We start from the raw sequence: 19690 nt of genomic DNA, 5'->3' as shown, positions 1-19690 counted from the left end.
CATGCAAACTCCATACACATGCAACCCTGGCGGAATCCTAACCACTGCACCACCAGGCCACCCCCTTACCTTCACATATTTCGACAAATCAGTGGTCATTGTTGACACATCGCAGCACACAATGCGTCCATATGTGACATAGCAGGGGGCAGCTAATTCAGCGCCCGGGGAGCAGTACCTTGCTCAGGGTACCTCAGTGGTGCTTTTGTTGAATATACTGTCAGAAGTGGGATTTGAACCCACGCCTCCAGTGGAGACTGCGATCTGAACGCAGCGCCTTAGACCGCTTGGCCATCCTGACTCGTTTTGAATCATTGCTTTCAGAGATTATTCAAATATTTATGAGACATATTAAGAAATATTTACAGTGAGATTAGGGTAACACTAATAATGTAATAGTCCACTCTTACTTAATGTAGGCCTATTAACTAACCATAAACTAAGTGTCAGTTATGTACTGATCTCACATTCGTTCGTTATTTATTATATTAGTAATCGGCTGTTGTTTCCGTAACCGTGGTTTCAGTTATCCACGGTGGTTTCAGTAACCATGGTTTTAGTCATCTGCGGCGGTTACAGTAACCGTGGTTTCAGTCATCTGCGGCAGTTACAGTAACCGTGGTTTCAGTAACCGCGGCCTCAGTAATCCACGGTTTGTTACCATCTGATTCCAGAAACGGTTCATAAGTGTCAAACCACACGCGTAGTGTGTACAGACTGTAAGCCGATGAGTACCTATAATAAGCTAAGATATTTTTCTCATTACAGGTTATGTACGGTGCAGCATTAGATGCTATAAGATGCAGCATTTTTCATTGTAAAATGTGTGACAGTAGCCTATGTTTTTTCATCATTTGTTCGTCATCTGAGGGGCATAAGCTCCATCAACCATTGATACATGATATTTTTTAATTGCTAAATTGTTTTTTGAGACTAAAGCTAAAACATCAGAATCTCGAGAAAGTACAGTACTGTATAATAATGTACAATGTACTTTATTATTACTGTATTTAATGTTGGCGATTCCTTACTGTGCGTAATATTATCAATTAAATTTACGCATGTACACTAAAATCACAGTATGTATGAGGTTAGGTGATAATTCATTATTATGCAATAGGTCTTGGAACATATTATTGGCAGATATGGGGGGGACTACTGTACTTTTATAAGGTTGCATTAAGTCTCACTTTTAAACGTGTTTTTAGGGGGAAAAAATGTATTGATCACGTTGTAACTAAACTAAAAAAAGAAACCAATATGGAACCAATAACGACTAACTGCTAACTGTGTGGTCTGCTCAGAACTTACTGGGGCACACCCAGCTTGTGATGGGGTATGTGGGCAACCGTGGCATCTCTTCTCCTCAAAAAAATAAATAAATAGTTGAATATTCATGGGTAACATGAATAGGCTTTACAAGTAATTGTGAGATTCTGATTTTCCTTCATATCCTTCATACTTGCTAGTATGGATGTGAAATAGGTCTTAAATTGCATTCATAATGGTATTAAGGTCTTTATTCAGTTGTTGAAACCTGCGGAAACCCTGTATATTTGTTCATGCTTAGTACCTGAGTAGTAATTGAGTTACTAAGTTACTTGTGCCCCCTCAAGTAAAGTATTACCAACATTGGTATTCCACCGAAAATGCTTATGTATTAATGACATAGGGAGAAAATGCCTACAAAACAACTATCCCTATATGTTATGATATTTACACATAAAATGTATAATCCACCTGATGCAGAGGGGCCTGGTGAAGGATGGACGGTCCATGTTGTAGCTTCATTAAACTCAAAAAGTACACAAGAAACAAGAAGAACAAGAAAGGGTCAAAAAAAAAGAAGCAGGTAAATGAGGAAAAACTAAGGCAGGGGGCAACACAGGAACATCCATAGCGGAACAGCAGCAAACATGGGGCAACAGCAGCAACAACAACAGGCACACGATGACCAACTAAGGAACAAGTGCAATGGTAGGCACATATATACACAGATAATGAGGGTAAGACGAGGCACAGGTGTGAGCCAAATATAATTACTAGGAAGAAGCACAGGTAAGGGCAATCAACGGGGAAGACAAAGGGTAAGAGAACAGTACTACAACCAGGGAATATGATAAAAAAAAGAAAAAAACACGTAACGGTAACAGAAACAAACAACTACATAACCAAGAAAATGTAAAATTATAACTAGTTTTAATTACAACTGAGAACAGAAGGGGGAAACCTGGATGATACAACCACCCGGTCAGCCCATTAAGCCATTCGGCTTTGCGGGAAACAGGAGAAACATAAGGATCTAACAGCAAACGGGATGACCAGCGACACCTGCTGGCCAAACAGAGAACTGACATACAGAAGAGGACAGGGCAGGGAGCGATCCTGACACCACCTAACCCTTTTCCAGATTCTAGATTTGTATCAATCTACAATTTTGAAGAAATTGTTGGTTTTAATATATATATATATATATATATATATATATATATATATATATATATATATATATATTTAAGCATGGCTAAGATGAGGTTACCTGCATAAATATATTTCAAAATATGAAAATGATGCAGCACAATTGAGACACAAGCTGGGAATCTTCTCGCGGCACATTTAGGCCGCATAATAACTATAACACTTGCAGAAGGTACTTCAGTTTAGCTGGGAATTGCTTCTCAGTCCATTCACTTATTATGCACATGACCATTGGTCCCCGTTCCGTGCCACAAGCGACACGTGAGCGAATGAGAAGCGGCAGATTGGACGCCGTACCTGAATGAAAATCAGGGTAAACAGAAGCTCGTTTGCCCCGACAAACCAAAAGAGAGCCTCTCATTTGTATTTGCAGCATGACGGCTGTGGATTTGGCAGCGGGTGTTGGCGTGCCGTGTGGGTGGGTGGGACAGATTACAGAGCAGGGGGCAGTCTTAGAATCACCGACTTTAATGTCAACATGCTGAAAAAATGATTCTTCGTCAAGTTCCGCCTACCAGCCCCCCCCAGTTCTCCCTCCCTTTTTTATTTTCATCATCTTGGTCTCCCATTTACCTCTCTGGGGCATCTGCTAAACTCATACTACCCTATTAAGAGGGCTTAGCCAAACCTCGGTCTGGCCTAGGGTATAAAAAGCCACTGTAGCTCATTTTGCACCCCCCCTCCCCCTATTTCATCAGAGGACTACTCTGCCTCCCCCCTTGAAAAAAGGGGACACTGAGTAGCAACCGGCGGGTGATGGTTGCATAATCACCCCCCTGCGGTCATTTTGGAGGGACAAGCTACGCTGCGCAGTGCTGCTAATGTGCGCGCAGGTAGTTACTTGCGTTTTGATCTATTCTGAGCGAGACATAGCAGATGTGAGCAAAATGGCTTCCCCGGGGTCCAGTTTGTCGCGGCCCCGCACAGTTTAAACGCGGCTTTAATGGGCTGACTGCTTAGTTCCTCATGTTATTAAAGCGTCACTGTGGTGGTCTCCGAGATTATCTTAGCTTAGCGTAGCTTTCTGCGCCGCGTTAATTTTTAATGCCCGCCTGCCACCATATCACGGCCGTCACTTTTGAAAAATAAAGTTTCTCCTAAGCTTTCACACCCAGGCTTTAGTTATTAACAAACAAACCTGTGCAAACAATTGCAGAGCCCATATCTACAGCAAAAAAAAATCACTATGTGATAACGATACATTAAAACCAGTTATGCGCTCTGTGGGTGTTGGCCATTGGGGAGGCTGGATTGATAAGTAAGGATTATGGGAAAAAGGGCTGTGGCAAGAACCAGAGACCGAAACTGGTCAGTAGATAGTACAAAAGAAACCTGGGAACACATTGTCCGGAGAAATCATTCGAAAATGTGGCCGTCGGTGCTGAGCCTAGTTATGCTGTCCAGCTTTTGCGGTAAGTTCTGGTGACTTTTAAGTAGGACGAATGGCAGATGAAAACTCGTTTTTTGCAATATTAATTCCGTTATGTCTTTGCAATGGGGTGTGGCACCTGCTTGGAGCGCAAATGAAACGTGATCATGTGACTTGTTTGCCACACTTTGCTTCATCTTTTTATGTATATTAACACCACTGATTGAATTTTAAAAGCAAAATGTTAATTGTGAATGTAGGATTCAAATAAATAGCTAGTCCACCTTAATTCTAAAGTTTGAGGCTTCTAGAGATTCTGAGTCGGATTTAATATATGAAAGTTCACATCGACTCCAATCTGAAATCTATTATGATGAGAAAAAAAGGTTTAATTTCTCAAGGGATCTTAAGAGATGAAAACTGGAAGAAAAAATATCTACTTCCAACTGCTTATCTTATAAAGAATCAGAGAGGGAAAAAACTGACTGTAACAGTTGGTACTGTTGCATTTCTACCTGCTAACCACAAGGGTTCTCAGAAGTTGTCTGCTCCAACCAGAAAAGTGGACCGATGACACTGCATCTGACGTGTTATTCTTTGCTATTTTTATTCAGGCTGTGTTCATTCAATTACCGTCTCTGTTCCCGATAAGTTTGTGAATGCGACCTCTGGTGCTACTGTGTTGTTGCGCTGTACTTTTGTGACATCCGAGCCAACCACCGGCCTGAACATTCAGTGGTCTTTCATCTCCAAAACCACCATGACATCAAAACCGGTGAGCACCTTGCGACTCTCACCTCCTGTGGGTCACACCATTCCGCCGAGGCCTCGTGGTGATGCACCACCAGATAGCTAGAATGGGGAAGACACAGTGCAGGGCTGGTGAACTGTAGGCGGTCGAAAATCTTCAAGGTGACAGATTGTCTTTTAGCATAACATTCGTTAGGTTATGTGTTGCCTTTTTCTAAGATTACACATAATTTTAACCCTTGCCTCTATATTTTCTAAACAGTGCCAATTATGTAAGATTGTCAATCTGAATACAAAATTTATTCCAATAATTTTCCCCAAATTGTTAAATTCAATTAAAATGCGTTTAAGTCCTTTCAAAAATCATAAAAATACGAAGTATACAAGTAGAGCACCCTCCCATCCGGGGATCAACTTAACCCGTCCAGACTTTGCACCTTTCATACATTTGAATAATTATCTAGGATTCTCAAATTAACACCCTTTACGTAAACAAATACCAGCAAATTCACCTGGATTTTCAGTTCGCAATCAATATGTCCAGAATTTACCACCATCTTATTTACAAATTTACAAGACGCCCTAGTGAAGCTGATTGTACAATTCATTGGCATTAAATTTTAGTATTAAGTTGGTATAGATTTTAGTTGATGCATAGAAAATGATGCAGTGACGTGTATACATTGACTACTATAGTTCTCAATAATGATTCGTGTTCATAGTCAATACTCAAACTGTAGTATCGCTATAGAAATGATATAATATGATATTTGTTTTTAATCACCTTTCGAATGCTTTGCAGATTTACTATTACCAGGGAGGAGAAGAAATCGTGTACCCGGATTACAAGGGTCGCGTGATCGTGCCTCCTTCTCCAGTCACCACGAACGCCTCCATAAGCATTGAAGGAGTGACTCCCTCCGATTCAGGAGCTTACTTCTGCGACATTCACAACTTACCGGACGTCCAGGGCACCACGCAGGGCACCATTAATCTCAATGTTTTAGGTGACCGGTCGGCCTCTCGTTCCCGAGCTTACTCACGATGTTGTTTATTCGGAAGACACTTTCGTCACTAGCGGCGTTTATTAAACTGCCTTACCGATAAATACAATTCTCTCGTTTAATAAGGTCGGTGGATTACTGCCTTTTAAAAGCAATCTATTACAATAATAAGAAAATGGGTGCGTCTAAGTAAGGTAAAAAGTTTTATGTACGTAGTAAACACACCACCACTATATTTTCGCATGTGCTTTAATTAATATCAGATTTAACGTACGTTATATTGACTTACATACTCTTGCTATAGGTATTAAAGGACTCCTGCACCTTAATTACTTTGAACGCCAGATGTCGCTAAATTGATGTTATTGACTATAGTTTTTTATTTTTATTATTATTATTATTATTATCATTATTATTATTATCATTATTATCATCATGTGTGGTGTAACGCGAGGAGTCTTCTGTCTCATTTCATTGTACATAATAACAGTAAAGGTTTAATTTTAACAGACTCTCTCTTTCATTCTCTGTTCTCAAGTAAAACCATCCAAGCCGTTCTGCGGCCTCCACGGCACTGTGGAGTCGGGCCACTTGGTCACCCTCACCTGCCACTCAGAGCACGGGAGCCCGGCCCCGACCTACAACTGGACTAAGCTGGAACAGGGGCACGGTGTCAGCACCCGCGCCGTGACGAGTGAGCGCCGCTGACAGCCTATAAATTACTGATGTTTAAGACCCTGGATTAAAAAACATTTTCCAATAATGCCTTATTATCTTCAGATCTCCAGACAGGAGTTCTTCAGTTTGGGAACCTTTCGCAGTTTGAATTCGGACAGTATCAGTGCAACGCGTCCAACAGCGTTGGCTTTGCCATCTGCGCTATTACTTTAGACGAAGGTAGGGCAGAAAAACTAACACGCCGTTCTGTCGTCTGCCACCGGGTGGCGCCTTGTCGCAATAAATAAAAAACATCGCGATTCAAATTATAAAATAATCCATCCACCGTCTAACTGCTTATCCTGTTAGTGTGACAGGCAGTCTATCCCAGGTAGCAGAGGGCACAAGGCTGGGGTACATATTTTGATTTCTTAAATTATATACTGCTTTGCAATATAATGTCCTGTAGTTTTTCATTTCATTGTCCAATCATAAATCAATCTCTACTCCCCTTCCCCGCACTAAAATCAAAAAGAGCAGGAATGTGAGCTTTTAATGCCTGTGTAGTACAAAAGAAAGTTACTCTTCCACAGAGCGTAGTGATGGGACTATTGCCGGAGCAGTGGTTGGGTCCGTGCTTGTGGCCTGCCTCATCGTCTTCATCGTCTGGTGTGTCATACATTCACTGAGGAAGAAGAAGCACAAAGCCAGCATTGAGATGGAGTAAGTATAGCACGTCCTGCTGGTGAAGTGGTGCACCTGCAGCGAAAATTTCATTTGCAGTTTAACAAGCCATAGCATATAAATGTACACCTTGCTTCGTAACATTTCATCTGCCATTTGGAAATGTTTTATACAGTGTTTCATCTAATAGGAGTAGCCAGTAGGCGTAAATCTCACATTTAACTCCTCGTAGGTCTAAAGCTCAGAATGCCAGCCCAGCCAATTGTTATACCGCTGTGCCGTCCGCGGAGAACAACAGTCAGGCTTCCACAAAGGAGATTTCCAGCCAGATGCAGGAGGAGGAACCCGTGGCTTAGGAACGGTCCTGTAGATTGGGGCCCAGGTGTTTTTTCCACAGAAACAGTGCTATTTTGTACCTGATTTGTAACATAGACCATTCCAGCTGAGACTACCGAGCACATAGCTGCATTTTGCCGATGCTTGCAAATGGTTTTAGTTTAGTTATATTTTTAGAAATAGCACAGAGCGTTATAATTAACCAATCACTTTGTGTAATTTTGTTCTCCGAGAGAAGTTCTTTGATTTATTTTCAAAAGTTTTTTTAAATAATCGAGTCACATAAAAACACACGCAGAAAATGTCTACACAGTGAAATTCATAAATAAACAAAGAATTACGTTGCGTAGACGCTCCACATATGACACTAAATTGCTTGAAGCTTGATTCCAAATTTATGTGTTTTTTCGGCTTTATGTAGAGACTTTGTTACAAAATAAATTCTGTGACGTCATCACAGTATTGATCATCACACATATGTCCCTTTACAGTTTTCCCACATTTATTCATAAAAATCTCAACGTGTTTAATTTCCTTCCTGATTAATCATACATCCAAAAGGAGACTAATGAAATTCCTTTAGCATGGTAGTATTCATGAGATATTATTATATTATGTATCTGGGGCAGAGCATGGTAAACACGGAATAAAGTCCAAGGTAGCCTGATATAATTTTCTGTTAAATTGTAACAATTTTAATAAATTAACGCATAGGTTTGATTTCAACATCGGTAGGGACTCAATCAGCCTCGGACCTCCTGCCTCCCTAAACGCACACAGTAGTCCCATCTACTGTTGGGGGGGGCAAAAGAAACACTCATTTGTTGTCATAATGCGAATCAACCACCAGAGGGAGCTGATGCTGTATATTCACGCAGAACAGGACTTTTAGTACGTGCGGTGTAATCAGGGGCGCTGTAAAGGGGGGGGGGGGGGGTAAACGATGACGATTCTCGGGGCCCATAACTGAGAGGGGGCCCAGAGAAGTCCCCAATAAACTGTGTTGGGGGCCCTGTCAAGATTCTTTTCATGGGGCCCAAAATCCTTAGCAGCGCCCCTGGGTGTAATCAGGGACGTTTAATTAAAGACATTTTGGGCCCCATGAAAGCATATCATATTGCCCCCCCCCCCGTCCAAACTAATCCAGTCATTTTCCAAAAATTTTAGGCCCCTAAAATACTCACTCAAGGGCCCTTGGAATCATCATAACTCCCCCCCCACACGGCAGCCCCGGGTGTAATGACAACACTTCTTTGGTTTCAATATTACTTTTTATTTGATTAAAAACCAGAGAACATCTCTCTAAGACGCAGCACAGAGGTCACTTGCGGGCTACCAAGAGACGCTGGTACTGGACAAGAGATGAACTTATTATCAATATTGCTCTTCTCCACTGCTGCTGAGAGTGTCTTCCATCCATGGTCCTGCTGAGCTTATAGCAAACAGCAACATAAAAACCAAAGAAGAAAGTGCAGACATGGCACTACCAGAACCATTAGAAGATACTATCAGCAAGCAAGGGGCCGTGTACAAGCAAATGGTAGATTTAAGATAATGAAAAACATTCTCCGATGTGGTTAACAAATACCAAAAAAAAAAAAAAAAAAACAGTTTCTGAATAAGCCTGATCAGATGAAGCAGATGACTTTGCAAGTAATCTTGATAGGGACATGAGATCTGTAATGCAAACTTAAAACATGCAAAGCAATAGAAACTAGGACACATATAAATATATTATATAATACATGTATAATAACCATTTATTGCTCAAATATAATAACCTAACATTTAACATTATATCAATATCATATTTAAATATTGGGCTACATCTCTGCGTCGGCTAACTGGTGATGGCTGGACACATTTGCATATCAAATAAATATGTTTAAAACAAAACCACAGTATAAAGTGACTTCATGCTGAGCCAGTCGGGGGGGCGCCAGCCATCTTTAAAACTCGTTGGCTGACCGGTTAAAACTGACCGCTCTCTCATTCATGGAAAGCTTGCACCTCCCCTGGACGGCACAGCGGACCGTTTTCCGGAAGGCGCTGCACAGGAAAAAGTAGATGACTGGGTCCAGGCAGCTATTCACGGCGGAAAGAATGAGCATCAGCTCGTTGGCCATATGCAGCTGCTGCTGGATACTGACATCCATGATGACATCCATCTGGGAGAGGATGTAGGGAACCCGGACCACGTGGTACGGGAAGAAGCAGAGCGTGAAGATGGCCGGCACCACATAGGTCCTCACTACTATCTTCTTCTTCCGGCTCCTGGCCTGCAGATCGCTGCCCCCAAGGGTCATGGTGCTCAGCTTCGCACCGATTGTCCCATAGAAGCACACGAAGACCAGGAACAGAATAAAAAACAGCGCCACCACCACCAGGTTGATGGCGCCACCTGCTGGCCGCTTCCTATGGAAGTGGAAGCATATTTTGTCGCAAGGCTCGGTCCCTTTCTCGCACAGCAGGAGGAGGAAGGTGCTGCAAGCAAAGACGGCCCAGACGATGCAGGCAGTCTTGCGGCTCCACTCTGCTCGATGGATTCTGAAGACCTGCACAGGCTTTATGATCTTCAGGTAGCGGTCCAGGCTAATGAGGCTTAGGAAGACGATGCTGGCATACATGGAGACGTAGAAAGAGATTCCCACCATCCTGCAGAGGAAGAAGGGCCCCTCCTTGTTGTGGTAGTAGATTCGAATAGGCAAGCACAGGACCAGCAGTAGGTCGGCTATGACCAGATTCTTCATGTACACCGTGATGGACAAGGTCGAGCTTTTCAGGAAGAATATGCACAGGGCCACCAAATTGCTCAACAATCCCAGGATAAAGATGACAGAGTACCCCACAGGCACAACCAGGTACAGGAAGCGGTCATCGATATCACATGTGTGATTTGTGGGGATGTCCACTGGGAGCGTTGTCCCCGGCGCCATTGCGGATCCTCTGAGTGGGCGCTAATCAGACGTTCAGACAAAGAACGCCAAGCTTCTGATTCCTGAGTGGAATACGCTGTTAATTGCTAAACATTTATAATGTGACACAGCATTCCAGAACTAGATAGATAAACCTTTAAAATTCCTGACAGGAAATGAAATGTATCACAATTAGCGGCAAGACAATAGAAAAAAAACACATCTTAAGTGAGACTGAATATTTCCGTGCCTTTCAGTGAACTAAATATGTGCATTTGTAAGTACATAACACTGTTTGGACTATAATAATATAAATGCTTTAAAATTAAAGTACTCAACGAATACAAAAAAGTAAATACCTAAACACAAATCGGGCTGAATTAAAGTTAAATCATAAAAATGACATTAGCTGAAATGCATATCACTGTCACGGAATAAAACACAAAATGTAGGTTAAACATAAATATGGATTAAAAAATAACGGTGACAGAAGTATTACGTCTCAGAAAAATAACTTAGTTACTTTTTCATTTTTCCCCCTCAAATGCTCAGCATGCAATTTAGACACGAAACCACTACACTGGTTTAAACGTTTCTTTTGGTTAACATCTGCTAACAAAATCAGCCTTCTTACCTCCTCTGCCTGCGCTCTGTGAAGGTTTTTGCATCTTCACCGCTGAATAGGAAGTTCGCATGTAAGAAGCCGTGGCCATCAAGGAAACCCGACAGTGACGTGCTGCTTTCACTCCCCGCGGTCCCCTGTATACTTTCCCATCCTCGCCCTGGCGGCTGCCTTTACTTTCCGTTTGCCTCAACAGAAAGCAGCAGACGCGGTACTCACCGGTATCCGAAACCGTCTCCGCGGCGCTCCACCTACAGGTATACAGAAAGGCTTGCTCACTCCCGTACTTTGCAGACTTCCGACGCCCCGTAAGTGCATCTGCCCCAATTCTGTGCGGGGTTGAGGAAATCCAGGAGAGCACAAGCCAAGAAGCCGAAAGCACCTTAGATAGGAAACCAGCCTATCAGCCTGTCTGGTACAACAAACTGTAAAATCACCTAATGAAACATCTATTTTATTAAATAAAAATAAAAACGTAACATCAAAACTTTTCATTTTCTATAATATTGGTACTACCAGCACATAGTTTACTGTAGCTGCATAACAGATTCCTGCTGTTAAATATCTATTTTCCTCTTTCCTTCCCTTTGCGGACTGAAAGAGAAGTTTGCACTTCCGCAGATGCTGAAAAAACAGAAATCATTTAGTTCCTGGCACAGGTGAATTTACTAAGATTGGGCCAGTAATATCAAAGCAATAAACTGTCGTTTAATTATCATCCAGAGAAGCGTCGATCTCACACAATATTTTTATTGATCTTATTTACAATTATTTACTTCGGAGGGGCACGGACACTCTGGCAGACTCGGGGGAGGGGGGGCTTTACAATGCCTCTGAATATGAAAACTTCACATTTATGTCTAAACTGCACTATGGGGACACTCCCCCCGTAGGCAAGTTCTACCATCGCCCCCCCTCTGTTCAGCAGATTCGACCCTAGCAGTGGGGCAGAATTTCTAGTTACGCTTCCATGAACCTGATGAGGCAACCGATCCATGACCAGAAAGTGCAACATTAAGAAGATTCAGGGAGCATGGAGTGGTATGAGTTTTGCAGAGCAATTCCTGGAACAGGCGTTTCTCGAAGGTGGAGAGGAAGTCTGATGACCGGACGTGGTTCAGCGGCTCATTCCACCACGGAACACATGAAGAAACACTTCTGGCGTAGTACAGGGATGTCCGAGCGGTGTTAGTTTGCTGACCAAAGAGGGCAAGACAGATCCTCAAAGGCCTGGAAGTTCTGCTGAAGCCCAAGAGCAAATTTAAATAGCACTGAAAGCTTCGGGTTACTGCACGGGGTCTGCCACGTCAGAAGCATGGGCTGTAAACTATGTATACAAACAGGTAATAAGGTCTTAACATTTTATTAGGGTCAGCTGTCGAACGGAGTTTTGACACATAAAACAAATGTCATGACGAATATGTGAATTTGGCAACACGCACAGTAACTCCGTTACATTTAAAGGCGTTATTATTTTAATTGCGGGCGCTATATAAAGACGCCAAAGGCGGGCTTTTTTTTAAATAACAGCTATTTCTGTCACCTTCGGTGTTTTTGTGCTAAATAAACGAAAATAATCTGGGGGAAACATGATTCTTACGTATTTGCCGCCTCAGTAGACCCTTCAAACAAAGTCGATCCTCCAAACCACGGTTTCCTGTTACTCTTAACTAACGTATGATGCACCAATCCAGTAAGCGATGGCTGCACCGCACAACTGATTACGGGTAATGAATGCTGGCGCTCCTCCTACTTTCCATGCTGCATTTCACCGCACGTCCTCGGCAACCTCAAGAATAAAAAATGTGCCCTTTCGAAACCTACAATTCGACCCCTTTTTACATTGCTGTACTGCAAAAAGAAGCCTGACATTTTAAGTAATCAGTGGTGTAATTAAATTAAACACTGAGCACAGCTGAGAATTATTTTTCAAAAATTATTTATCAATTAACGTCTTCGTCCAGGCCGAATTTTCTCTGAAACTGGGCACGCTAAATTAATTTGTGAGCGATCTGTCTCTTAGCACTGATTGGTGCAATGGTTATATCCAGTATCAATGAAAAGTTTGAGTACACGTGCATATATTGATAATTACATATGCTTTACACTGTGTATAATGACAGTTACATTACATTTACTATATTTAGCAGAAGCTCCAAGTAACGTACCAATTAGGTTAATAGCCCAATACAAACATACAGTTGTGGCCAAAATTATTAGCCCCCCTTATGAAATTAGGCAACACTCCTGATTCCAATATGAAAATGACCATTAACAACAAATGTTTGTTTTTTAAAGCGTATCTGTGTCCAAAATAACAAAGTCCACTAATTGTAGTTTGGATATTTTATTGACACACTGAGTGGAAACAAGAAAGGGCGAAAATGAGACATCCAAAATTATTAGCCCCATGCCCATCAATAGTCAATACTGTATCCTTTTGAGCCACAACTGACAACAATCTATTAGAGTAGGTCTTTACTAGATTAGCACAGGTCTCCTGAGGGATTTTGGTCCATTCCTCCATTGCAAATTGTTCTAGCTGGTCCAAATTGCGTGGTTTCCGAGCATGGACATTCACTTTGAGCACTCGCCACAGATTCTCAATGGGATTGAGGTCTGGGCTCTGAGGGCCACTCCAAGATCTTGGTTTTGGTATCCTTTGATGTATGCTTTGGGTCATTGTCTTGTTGGAAGACCCAGCGACGACCCAAGCCTAGACTACGAGCAGATTTCCGCATATTCTCCCTCAGAATGTCAACATAATTTTCTTTTTTCATGATGCCATGCACCCGAACAAGGCTCCCTGTGCCTGAGGCTCCCTGTGCCTGAGGCTCCCTGTGCCTGAGGCTGCAAAACAGCCCCACAGCATGATGCTCCCACCTCCATGTTTAACTGTGTTCCTAGGGTTGAAGGCCTGTCCCTTTCTTTGCCAAACATAAGCAACATCCATGTGCCCAAACAGTTCCAGTTTAGTCTCATCAGACCAAAGCACAGACTTCCAAAAATCATCTTTACATTTCAAATGTTCACGGGCAAACCTCAGTCGGGCTGTGATGTGCCGCTCTTTGAGTAAAGGGGTTCTTCTGGGACGATGGCCGTGAAGCCCACCATGGTGAAGAGCCCCGTGTTCCTTGAAACATCAACTCCAGAAGAGGCCAGGTCAGCAACAATCATCTTGGCAGATGTCCGGGGTTCCTTGCTGACATCTCTGACTATTTTTCTCTCCAGAGTTCTTCAAATCTTGCGCTTACGGTCACGGCCAGGTTTGCTTCTAACAGAATTTGTCTCCTTGTACTTGGCAATGATGCAACATACAGCAGTTCTAGACACTGTGAATCACTTGGAAACGGCAGTGTAGCCTTGCCCCTTATCGTGAGCCTCTACTATCTTCTTTCTGAGCTCCAGACTGATTTCCTTTGTCTTTGGCATGGTCAGTAACAGTAGTCCCTCTCATATGTTCAAGAGCCCTGTTCCTTGGGAGTCTTTTTATGCTGATTGAGTGTTGTTAGGAAGCCAATTGACTGCAGGTATTGTTAGGAAGCCAATTTATTGCACAGGTGTGGTTTCAAAGCTGATTGGTTAATTAGTGTGGGTGGGTTTTGAAAGCAAACATTAACATGGGGCTAATATTTTTGACCACCCCATTTTTTTACTATATTTGATATAAAGCAAGACTAAAAATATATTTTATATTACAAAATGTATCAAAAGCTAGTAAATAGCACTGGTGGATGTTTGATTATATCAAGTTTCATCGATGTTGCAAACTTTGGGAAGAAGTTTAGGAAAATGTTCCATGATTCCAGGGGGGCTAATAATTTTGGCCTCAACTGTATCTGCTATCATGGAGTAACCTAGGCTTAAGTTCAGCTAGGCTGAGCTTCCAGTGAATGCTGTGGTACCAGTATAAGCAGTATTGAAACAGGAGCTACACAACATGTTTCACATAAAGAAAATTATCACAAATGTGACTGTGGACAAATGAGTCTAAATTTGAAATATTTGTTCTGTTACTGAGGTTCCACTGTCAAGCATGGAGGAGACAGTATGTGGGTTCGCACACAGGTTACTTTGCTGGTGACGGAGCTGCGATCTGGTGAGTAGGTGGTCCTTCTTTGCTCAGCAAGATGGTTACCAAAAAAACACGCCTTGAAACTGTGCAAGAAATACCTAATGAAGAAAGTGAAACTACTAACCTAACCTGCGCAGATTCCAGATCTCACTGCGCAGAACTGGCATGGGATGAACTGGACAGAGGAGTCATGACGGTGGAGCCCACAGCCCCAGAAGCAGTGAAGCAGTGCTGGTCGCAGCCCGCATAGTGCCCTTGTGAAACGTCACTGCCCAATATGCTCGAGTGCATAATGTCGACCCAGCTGCAGTGAAAGCAGTGAGGTTGGGGTCTTTCTAGAGGAGGGCAAGGGGGCGGCATCAGAAGACGCATCTTTGGGCGATTGCCAGGGTCCGCCCCTGCCCAGGGCAAACATGTCAGCTAACTTCCTGCTACGGTGCCTTAACCAAATGCTCGTGGGTGAAGCCGTTATCAAACTAAATGTCAGCTCTTTCAAGGAAACTAAGATATAGAAACCATTTCCAATTGCTGAATTTTCAAGTATAAAACATCTACTATCTTCTATGGACTATCTATTTACAGGTCAGGTTGGGGAGCATGCACTGATGCAGCGAGCTGCCACACCCACCACATGGCGAAACTCGTCGGGATCCTGGCCAGCGACCCCCCCCCAGGCAGATACAGTCCCACCCTCCGGAAATGTCCATCCATCTGCTGCAGCCAGGTGTCACGTGGGCGTCCCCTAGGCCTGGTCCAGCCGGATCGCCCTCAGGGAAACTTACCACATGGCCGTAGTGCCGTAACTGACGCTCCCTCATAATGCAGGTGATGAGCCTCATTCAGGACTCTAACAACCGCTCATTCAACACAAAGTCAAACCCAAGGATTCCCTGAAGAGACACAGTGCCTAAGGAGTCCAGTCTTCGTCTCAGCAAACAACAAAAGTCAAACATATATAACATGAAAAAGGCAAAATGGCAATACAAGAACAACAGAATTATGTCTTGAAACACAATGCTGTATCACTGCAATTTATGGAATATATTTTTAAATCATTTTGATAGCTTCATTAATTGTTTTGCATGGGGTGACTAATACAACATGCAAATATAGTTTATTATAATGTGGAACTATGTAATGTGTTTTGACCAATAAGACTAGGGTACTGAAAATTGTGTCAAATGATGACAATTATACAAAACCATTTGCAATGACAAATGATGTTCTGCTGTGTAGAAGTGACGTTGTGATTATGGGGATTACACGCGTTGCTTTGCAAACGTTAATTGCGATTTGAGAAATGCTCCAAAGCTATTGAGAAAAACTGTGGAAAATAATCAACTGAAATATCCCATTTGCATAAGTATTCAGACCCTTTACTTGGTACTTGGTTAAAGGACCTTTGGCAGCAGTGACAGCCTCAAGTCTTTTTGAGCAAAACCCTACAAGTCTGGCATACCTTATTTTTGGAAGTGTCTCCCATTCATCCTGACAGAATCGTTCAATCTCAACCAGGCTGAACTTGGAGTATCGCTGCACAGCCATTTTCAGGTTTCTCCAGCGATGCTCTATTGAGTTCAGATCCGGACCCTGGCTGGGCCCCTCCGGAACTTTCACAAGGTTTTCATTGAGGAATGCTCTATATTTTTCCACATCTAGTCTCCCAGTTGCTGTCACAGAATAACATCCCCACAGCATGATGCTGCCACCACAGTGTTTGACTGTACAGATTATATCAGCGAGGTGGTGCTTAGTGCCTAGTTTCTGCCAAACATTCCATTGGGAACTGTGGCTAAACAGTTAAATCTTTCATTAAACCAGACGATTTCGCTTCTCATTGTCTGATGTCTCTATATTCCCACCTGCGCAAAGCGTAGTTTTGCTAGTTTCGTACCAGCGCATTGCTCATTTTCAACCCATGCTCGTAAGAGTGGTATTTTGAGGCGTAGCCAGGCGCGTTGTCGGCGAGTTGCTGTTTTAATAAAGCGCAACCTCATTGGGCTTTTGATCAACAAACACCCAGTGTAAAGTCAGTTGCATTATTAAACGGTATTAAAGCGGCGCGTTTTAGAAACGTGCGGGTGCAGGACGCTAGTCGCAGGTATGCGCTCGAAATGCACAAATGGTTTTTGTGTCATTTTCTTTTATTTCAGTTAAATATGTTTTTTATAGAGTGCTTCGGTCCTTTCACGTAATCATACTGCTTAATGAACCACCAAAAGAAAAAGTATATTAAGTAAAGTACAAACTGTATCATTAAAAAAGATTTGGAGTTCATTATCAGAATTAAGCACGTACTGTAATTGAAAGGACATCTGGATTGCTGAAAATGCGTTTCAGATATTTAGATAAGTCAGTTGGGACATGACAATACAGCCCTCAAACGGTCGCAGCATCCTTTGTGGGATGTTATATGTTGCGTGACATTGCCTTGCGCGATGGTACAATAATGATGCCTATACGTCACAACAGATAAATGCAATCTGTCTTTTTGTATGAATATTAATGTAAACAAACAAAAGTACAAGGGGACTTTGACATGTCATTGTCTGAGAACTATGAATACAGGAATTGGGCGAACTGGCATTTAAAGCTAAAGTTCACAACATCGTAACGCAGGGCAGAGTAAAACTGAAAGTCTGAAAGGTCTTCCCGCAAGGTGTTTTTTCAGAGAAGATTATCAAAAAAAAAAAACCGTGGAGATCTACTGAAGGTAACCAAACGATTATCAATTGAGATAATCAGTTGTCTCACATCAGATTTTTGTGTTTGTAAAACGGTGTCCATTTGCTAATATCACAAATGCTCAGACTTGCTTTTTATAAATAATTCCACTGAATTCAAGCTTAGTAGCACCAGATAAAACATTCCAGTATGTCTGTCTTTTCAAATTACTTTTCATTTTTCTGTACTTATCTCTGTCATCTTTGCCAAAAGGAATCGCATAAATTTGTTACCTGACTCATTTAAAAGAAACAATCACAGATCAGCAAGATAAAAAAGCAAGATGTATATCGCTTCAGAAAATCATCCTGGGTTTTTCACAGTTCAGTTTTTTTGGAAAATTACTGATTTGCACGTGTCCGCTTTTTTAAACCGGTGTGCGGCAGCCATAAATACCAAAATGTAAAGAAGAAAAAATGCAATAGGAACATTTTCAGATCACTGCGCGTTGTACCTACTTAACTGTGTGAACGATTAATAAACTCTTGAACTTAAGAGTATGACCCGCTTGATGTCAGCTGGCTGCATGTACTGATCTGAATTGCTATTACTGCTGAGATATTAGGCCTATATTTTCATAATCACAACAAGTCTTTAGCAGCAGAATTGTCCATGAGTTATGTTAAGTACAGCTCCTGTTTGAGAGCACTGGTCCATGTTCATTCATCTCATCATTATCACCATTTTCTATCATCATCATCATCGTCGACTTTTACAAAAAAAAAAAATATATATTTAAAATGTATTTTTACGCGCTGCATTTCAAACTCTGTACTGCGTAGCGATGTAACGACACTGTAAACCTGCAATAGCTTACAATGTATTTTAATGTCACCTAACATCTAGTAACACTTAAACGTATATTGGCCTATGGCAAATTTAGAAACAGTCCGACCGGCTAGCCACAAAAAAAGGAATCGTATCCCCCATTTCGTGCATTCTCGTTACGCGTGAAACAGCAGTAAAAAGCTAACACAAAATAAAACATCTTTATTTCTATATAAAGAACGCCTTACTGATAAGTAACGCGGCTTTGTTAAATGAAAGTCGTTGTACATTCATCCACTGGGTGTCGCTATAAGACCATTAAATAATATATACAATCCGTATTATAAAAAGGCTCTCAGTGCCTAACTACCGCATTCAAGACAGTAGAGCAAACCCATCTGGAAATGGCTTTCGAGCTTAGTGACCTTTTATTTCACCATCTGTCCCATAATCTAGCTACTTGCAAACCGGATGCACCGTTTATTACGGGTGATTAACCCAGTTTATCAAGAATGCCACCCTAAATGCCTGTCAACTCCACAGTCTCGCGCACAAGTTCCCCCAGACACGTTTCTGTGAACTCTCCTTCCGCTGAGATTTCTTTTCATAAAACGTAAAACACTGCAATTTGGTTAACTTTTTTGTTCATTCATAAACGTAAAGGAAACACGCTCCTGTTTCTTTTGAATGGCGAACATACACATTTCCGTCAATTATGCCAATTAAACAAGCGACTATATCCACAGCGATAAATACATGTCCTGACATGGAAGGATCAGTTGATAATAACAGCTTGATAAATATGATTTATCAAACCTTGAAAATATTATTGTGGCTTTGCGCCCACAACGACCACCCGACCCAACTATCGTCATGAAACCTACGCTTTCAAAGATAGAATTACCGCACTGAGTAATCCGATTACTGTACTTCATACCGAAACACGACTATATTATCAATATTTATTCTCAAGGCTATTACAAATCGTCTCGATCCTTCTCTTTCAGAAACCGTTCTGCTGTGTCTATTAGATAGCCACACATATAAAAACATATACAGCCATCTCTGGGAAACACCATTGTACGGGGGTTATTATGGAAATAACCGTGTACTGTGCTGTGCGGCGTCTCTCGTTGAACTTATAACGACGAGGAGCAGATGAGGAGCGAAAAGCGCTCGGTTCCGCCAGCTGGGATTAAACTGAGCGCGGCGCCGGTACCGGTCGCGTCCCCCGTTCGTGCCTGCTTGGTAGATCCCCATGCTTTGTCAGCAGCACGTAACTTGCACTAAAGGAAGCTGCAATACACC

General features: G+C 42.1%; 2 protein-coding genes, 1 long non-coding RNA gene and 1 other non-coding gene across 8 annotated transcripts; 2 read left to right on the top strand and 2 right to left on the bottom strand.

Annotated features, from left to right (window-relative positions):
• Positions 1–218: 218 nt before the first annotated feature.
• Positions 219–301, bottom strand: trnal-cag (transfer RNA leucine (anticodon CAG)). Its single transcript has one exon. It is a non-coding gene; the product is annotated as a tRNA-Leu (tRNA).
• A 2957-nt stretch (positions 302–3258) lies between these two features.
• On the top strand, positions 3259–7750 carry LOC125721760 (V-set and immunoglobulin domain-containing protein 1-like). The gene is made up of 7 exons (XM_048997801.1): positions 3259–3890; positions 4462–4622; positions 5400–5604; positions 6140–6295; positions 6382–6498; positions 6852–6981; positions 7175–7750. Exons 1-7 carry the CDS (start codon positions 3746–3748, stop codon positions 7296–7298), a joined length of 1038 nt encoding a protein of 345 aa, XP_048853758.1. The 5' UTR covers positions 3259–3745; the 3' UTR covers positions 7299–7750.
• Positions 7751–8866: 1116 nt separating this feature from the next.
• Positions 8867–19646, bottom strand: gpr34l (G protein-coupled receptor 34 like). Of its 5 annotated transcripts, XM_048997806.1 has the most exons (5): positions 16350–19646; positions 15673–15780; positions 11035–11066; positions 10828–10869; positions 8867–10276 (listed from the first exon to the last, which is right to left on the bottom strand). In XM_048997806.1, exon 5 carries the CDS (start codon positions 10212–10214, stop codon positions 9228–9230), a length of 987 nt encoding a protein of 328 aa, XP_048853763.1. In that variant the 5' UTR covers positions 10215–10276; positions 10828–10869; positions 11035–11066; positions 15673–15780; positions 16350–19646; the 3' UTR covers positions 8867–9227. The 5 variants fall into 5 exon arrangements, with proteins under 5 accessions (XP_048853763.1, XP_048853762.1, XP_048853760.1 ...); XM_048997805.1 differs by lacking the exons at positions 15673–15780; positions 16350–19646 and adding an exon at positions 12416–12660; XM_048997803.1 differs by lacking the exons at positions 15673–15780; positions 16350–19646 and adding an exon at positions 12416–12660 and having other exon boundaries at positions 10828–11197.
• LOC125721762 (uncharacterized) lies at positions 14823–16724 on the top strand. The gene is made up of 2 exons (XR_007385967.1): positions 14823–14914; positions 15028–16724. It is a non-coding gene; the product is annotated as an uncharacterized LOC125721762 (long non-coding RNA).
• Positions 19647–19690: the final 44 nt, after the last annotated feature.

This window comes from Brienomyrus brachyistius, unplaced genomic scaffold, assembly GCF_023856365.1.
Source record: "Brienomyrus brachyistius isolate T26 unplaced genomic scaffold, BBRACH_0.4 scaffold35, whole genome shotgun sequence".
NCBI classification, from domain to species: Eukaryota; Metazoa; Chordata; class Actinopteri; order Osteoglossiformes; family Mormyridae; genus Brienomyrus; species Brienomyrus brachyistius.
The sequence above is the reverse complement of the archived record's forward strand: the minus strand, read 5'-3'. Positions and strand labels throughout refer to the sequence as shown.

Excerpts from the sequence above, each read along its gene's own strand:
- gpr34l (XM_048997806.1), bottom strand. The coding sequence starts at position 10,214 with ATGGCGCCGGGGACAACGCTCCCAGTGGACATCCCCACAAATCACACA.
- LOC125721760 (XM_048997801.1), top strand. The coding sequence starts at position 3,746 with ATGGGAAAAAGGGCTGTGGCAAGAACCAGAGACCGAAACTGGTCAGTA. Across the intron at positions 4,623-5,399 it reads CCACCATGACATCAAAACCG|ATTTACTATTACCAGGGAGG; the intron begins GTGAGCACCTTG and ends AATGCTTTGCAG. Across the intron at positions 6,499-6,851 it reads CGCTATTACTTTAGACGAAG|AGCGTAGTGATGGGACTATT; the intron begins GTAGGGCAGAAA and ends ACTCTTCCACAG.